Source organism: Asparagus officinalis, chromosome 7 (genome assembly GCF_001876935.1).
Source record: "Asparagus officinalis chromosome 7, Aspof.V1, whole genome shotgun sequence".
Taxonomy (NCBI): domain Eukaryota; kingdom Viridiplantae; phylum Streptophyta; class Magnoliopsida; order Asparagales; family Asparagaceae; genus Asparagus; species Asparagus officinalis.
The window spans coordinates 140,893,949-140,900,256 of NC_033800.1; the positions used below are offsets into that span (position 1 = coordinate 140,893,949).

General features: G+C 35.2%; 1 protein-coding gene across 1 annotated transcript; it reads right to left on the reverse strand.

Moving 5' to 3' along the window:
* Positions 210-6,302, reverse strand: LOC109850264 (p21-activated protein kinase-interacting protein 1-like; the record flags this gene model as incomplete). Its single annotated transcript, XM_020420241.1, has 3 exons — positions 210-427; positions 4,223-4,520; positions 5,967-6,302. Coding segments are annotated over 3 exons (654 nt in total), but the record flags the coding sequence as incomplete, so codon positions are not given.

A 6,308-nucleotide genomic window follows, 5' to 3' on the forward strand; every position in this document is an offset into this window, starting at 1 on the left:
GGTATATGTGCAATTAGTTCCTTGTTGACATGGCCGGGCATCTAATAGAGCTAAGAAAACCAGCAGATATTTGGATTCATGACACAATAATTACGCACTTCAAATAAATGGCAAAGAGTAAGTTACATAACTGGACATACAAGAAAGCCTATGAAAAAGAGATCAGCACAGCACAGGCAGTATAAAGTATTCTCAGAATGGAATCTGTATTAATCCAGGACAACAAAATTCATATACTTTGATTGCTTCAGAAATATTACATCAAGGTTTGTGGGTCTATTAACTTACAATAGTTAAATACAGAATGCAAATGGAATGAAATAGAACTGCTATAATTGTCACTCAGCTAGAATAAAAATGCTACCAAAATAAGTTAAACAGTGCAAAAAGTCTTGGTCAAACAGAACTCAAGTGTCCAAAACCACCCCTGAAATAAGATAAGAGACGACCATAAAAAGATTGAAAAGAGTGGTCAAAGATAATAGAGTAACTAAGGCAACAACAGCAACAATACTAACAATAAATAAATAAATAAATAAAAACAAAGATAACTTATGGTATGTAAATGGATATTTTCAGGAGTTCCCCAATGTACACAGAACACGATACACTTCAAAACCCAATGCATTACAATTTATCGTTGACGGTAAACTACATGCAAACCTGAAATATAAGTGAAGGTATCCAGCAACAGCAATAAGAACGATAAAACTTCTTTATCGAATCTTCAGGTAACATTGTCACAATAAAACGTAGCAACCAAAAATCAAAGCCAAGGTCCCGAATATCTTGAATTGGCCATATTTAGCTATTCAGCTTGATAAACAATAAGACATTGGATGCCAAGAGAACAGAAGTGTAATATCCAACAGTTGACACCTCTAGGATTGTCAAAACAAGGAAAACTGAAGTTTTTGTGTGTGTGTGTATTTAATTACTGAAGTTTCAGACTTAAAATTGATATCTAAGAAGGAAAATAGTATAGTAATACAAGTATACAACCACCTAAGGTCTCCAAACGAGATTCACAATCATGCACTTCAATCTGGGTTAGTTGGACACTTTATCTAGGCTCCCATATCCGTGCCTAACACCTACCTGTATCCGTGTCCATGGTGGGCGTTCCTTGGACACTTCTGGACATATATTTTAAAATTATATATCATCACATGTTTTAGTTTTAAAACCTCGTGATACACTTTCTGAACATATATTTTACACTTCACCTCAAATTTATGCAACTTGTTGGACTCGGGATAGGTTCATTTTAGCACTCCTAACTCATAAGTATTGATTTTAAAGAGTTGATATTGTATCTAGTTAAAAAACAAGCGGTTTTTAAATTTATAGTCTACTCAATAAAAGAAACATAAAAATGGTATTAGAATTTTAGTTCTCATAACATGTGAATGAAAAACAATATTGATCTCAGGTAGATTATTAGTTTTAATATGTATGTATATAGCCATGTCACCGTATCCTATGTTTTACAATTTACCCGTGTCTTGTATCACCACCCATGTCCGTGTCCGTGTCCGCATCCATACAACATAGACTTCAACCTCTTAACCAGTTCTATGTTTTTTTAAAATTTGTTACTGTTACATGCACCAATAATGTACATTAGTTTGACTGTGTTTCTTCTTTAGAGTCAAGGTTAAGCTGAATCACACAAGGCTAAGCTAAATCACATTCAGTCCGAGTTAGCCTGTGCTAATGACAAAAGTTAAAATTCCTACGCATAAACTGGGGTTAGGACTGACTGACTACATCATTCAACCATCTCATAAAATGCTGACATCTACAAGGTCATGGAAGCATCATCTTTGATCATTAGCATAATCTCTTTACCTAGTCATTTTCCCCATGAACTGGGTTGATAATTGGAACATATGTTTAAGAAGGCTACACTTGAATCTAACAGAACAGTGCAACCAACTGGTACGGGAAACAATGTACATTGGAGGGACTTGTCATAAAACCAATCAGGTTTTTAAGAAGGAATTCTGCCACACTCCCTCATTAGTTATATTGTTAAGTTTATGCAGCCGCAGAGCAAACCCCTGAAATTCATAAGACTGATAGACTCAACAATAGGAAAAGATGAAAATGTTTACTTAGGGGATATATTCTTCTGGCATGATACAAGGCAAAGAACTACCTGAAAAGTATTCAAATATGATGGTGATGGGTATACAGACTATATAAAATATCACAAATGAGATTGTAAACAGGTGAAATATAACTCAATCTGCTGAAATTGCAACCAAGATGTTTTTTTTTATGGAACCAAGATGGTGTTTTTAGGGTAACCACTCACCTACCTTCATTCAAACAGCAGAATGGGTTGGTTTTAGATTACAATCACGAGGCTCTGTTTCTATTAAAAACATCAAGCACACCATTTCTCAGGCACTTCTCAAAACATGCTGAAGTTTTCATGAGAATGTTCTCCATTCAAATTGGCTAGGTTGCAGAAAATATTCAACTAAGCACAACAGTAGTTTTTCTTTTTTTAGTTCCTGCCCACAGGGTTGAGTGGAAACAGCGTGTTAACAATGCCCTCAGTACTTGGTTCTTGCTTTATGACAGAAGGGCTCAATGCCTGACCCTGAAAAGCTTACACTAGAAAAAGGACTTAGGGAACAAGGGATTTGGAGATATATTAGTTTATTGTTTGAGAACTTAGGATATGAAGATAGGAGGGTCCAAAAATTAGAATGTAGAAATATGTTTAAACATGTGGATGAAAGAACATCGCCTCTAAGAAAAGACTGGGAGGTAAAGATTAAATCTGAATTTATTTAGTTTGAGAACATTTGGATGTGAAGAGAAACATGAGAAGTTTTAATGCCTTCTTCTGGGTTTAAGTTAATGACCTTCGAATGTGCTGTAGTTTTCTTTGTATTCATTTATTTGTAGATTAAATGGATTTTGGGAGGAATCCAAGCATTCATAAATTGATTTGGATAACTGAATAAAGCAGAGAAAGAAAACAAGGCAGAAAAGAAGAAAAGTAAAGTTAAATATTGTGGATTGCCTATTCTTTTACATTTATAGTGTACTTGATTTCTATTAGTTTGCAGCTTTTGAAGTTCTGATTTAAATTCTTTTCAGGATCAGGATCAGGATCAGGATTTTGTAAGCGAGGAAACAGAACTTGGAGGTAGAAGAAGAAAAATGTGACTATATGTTATAGAAGGGAACTTTATCCAATTATCCCAAAAGAAAAGTCTTGTGCTATGTACATGGGATATTATAAGGGATCTCTAGCAATGCAATGAAGAAGGTTGCAAAGTTTCAAGGTTCTTTGATGGTCAAAAAGCAAAAAAAGAACTTAGGGTACTTAGGTACCACCAAGAAAAGTAGATAAAATATACGCATTTGTAGTGAAAAAGTAGTATATATAATCAACAATTCAACCAAATATAGTCTATTTAGAAAAGTTGAGCCACTCGTCAAATACATCCATAAAGCTTCAAGATTAACTCCTAATATATGAATTATTTAAAAAGGAAATAGGTAGAAAATGTGCAAAAAACTCAACCTCAAGAAGTCCAACATAAAGGTGCGGATTCCATTTTCACAACAAAAACTGGATGTTAACGGAAAACATATAGAAGACTTTCAATGTAATGAACATTACATTAAGCAAGTCCATAAAAGATGAGTTTCAGATATGAAAAGTACAAATGCATCAGACATTGAATCGTATGCTAATACGAAAATTAAATTAATTGTCAAATATAGAAGTTCTACTATCATCTATATTTCAATGAAACAATGGGCACTATTTTTTATTTGTAATCCTAGTTATTCCAAGTCCTATATTTCAGGGTTTAACTCGTTGACCGTCAATTCCACACCAATGCATTTGCAACAATGCTTCATAAGTTTGGACCCAAACATAGATTCAGCAGCAAAGTAAATAAATCTTACTGCTGTTGGGTCTATGACAGTTATATAATTGATTCTAGAGTGCAAAGTTGTGTAGACCTTTGAGCACTGAACCTTCATACTGATGTCGTACTGAGAGTCACATCTAGCAGAAGATACCACTTAAGCTTTGCATAGGCAAAGCTAACTTCTAATATTGGCATCAAACAAGGAACACTTAATGCTATGGACGTTTTAGTTGTCTAACATGGAGCAATTATCAGACACTGTATTTGCAACTTCGATTCAATTTTTTCACGAAGAAATGTAAAGGCAAAGCACTCACGTTTCATGGAAGAACCAGCAAGACAAGTCAGCCTGGATTTTGTGTTAGCCTCTGACAACGGACTGGGTTTCTCCTTTGCAATCATTCTTATATCCCAAATTCGTATAACACCATCAGACGATGCAGAAGCTAAGATGTTGGGTGTCTCAGAAGTTTGACCATCATGTTTATTCTCAAATACAACAAGCCCTTTTACACGAGTCGAATGGGCATCTTCTACAGAATATGCAGCTTTACCGGTTGATGAATCCCAGCAAGTGATACTCCGGTCCTCTCCACCAGTAAACAAAAGCCCACTCTGTTGCATTCAAATTAAAATTAGATATAAGTAAACTAATGCATTGTTTAAAAGATGCTAGCATCATAAGCATATAGCATATCTCAGATAAATAACACAAATACACAAACACACAAAAAAGGGGGGAGAAAGAAAAAGAAAATCATGCATCCACACACGTCCACAAACAACCAGAAAGACATAGGGAGAGATATTCCACCATTATGTGAAAAGGAGAAGAAGAGCCATCAATAGGAACAGGAACAAGAGAAGCATGAAACTAACATATTAACAATTTAACAGGAAGGGATTTTTCCTAGAAACCACCTTTAAAATAGGGTTATTATATGGAAACCACATTTCATTTTCAATTTACATGCAAACCACCTTTAACGTGGCATTTTGTTCCAATCAACCAACACAAGTTAAACTTTTCAATGAAAACCCAAAAATACTATTAGAAATCTAACATTCAAGACACGTGACTCACTTCGTCAATGTTTAGGTCTAGTCAGGATGCAAGTCACGCACATTAAACATGCATTTTTAAGATTATTATTTGTTTTTTAGTGAAAATTTGACTAGGTGGTTGATTGAAACAAAAACCCACTTAAAGGCGATTCACATATAAATTGAAAATGCCAGGTGATTTTTGTATATTAACCCTATTTTAAGGTGGTTTCTAGGAAAAACCCTAACAAAAAACACAGTGCAATCCTAATTCATTCAAAATAGCATTAACTAAGGTATGAAAGTTGTATGACTTTAAAGTTAAAATAACACTAGTAGCAGGACTCAGTTGCAAGAAGGAGTAATAGTTTTATTGCTTAGTTTATATTGGCAGTTTAGGTTAACAACGTTGTGTACAAGTATGTAAATGTCTATGCCATTAATATACATTTCCAGATAAGACAAGAATGTGACACAATATGCTTAAATTAGGCCACAATCTGAGTGATGGTTTCCAATGTGCTCAGTGCAACACCTATTGCTTAAACTTTTCTTTTATAACTCAACTAACTAATAATAACACAAGCATGATGACCATCAAACAATTACAGCTCAATTATAACACCTTCTGGATGCCTAGGATATTCATCCTAAAATAGTATTAAGGTCTCAAAGTAAAACCATGTTAAGAGATCTTAGTAGCATGAGGACTGAGCTACAAAACCAGTAACAGTTTCATTGCTAATTTGATAGTGAGGGTATGAATTAGGCAATGTTGCGCACAACATGCTGGTGCTATATCGATATATAAATCTCTATGCAGTTTGCAGCTAACGGTAATAATGCTAAACAGTAAACACTATGCTTAAAGAAAGTACTAGTCTAACAAATGCAACAATTCCTCCATTAATTAATTACACAATAAGCATGACCCAATGAATCAGCAAAAATTATATACATCTTTCACACTTCCATCACTAGATCCTATAGTTAGCTGCAAAAAATGAAGTCTTTTACCTTGCCAACGGCAACGCAAAGAACCCTCTTACCACCCTCTATCTCGCAAACCACCTTCGCATCCTCGGCCTCATGAACCCCAATTTTCTCCTCGCTCACCATAAAAAACTTCTCCCCATCATCACTATACCTAACAATCTCCGCCTCCTTAACCAACCTGCAACTAAAACTCCTCCTCCCCCGAACCAAATTCACCATCCCCAAACAAGAATCTCTGCCCACCGTCAACGCCACTCTCCCCGACGAATGAACAGCCAAATCATTAATCCCCTTTCGATGAACCGAAACAGTTTTCAAATGAACGAAGGGATCGGCGTCGTAGATGCATAGGTTCCCGTCACC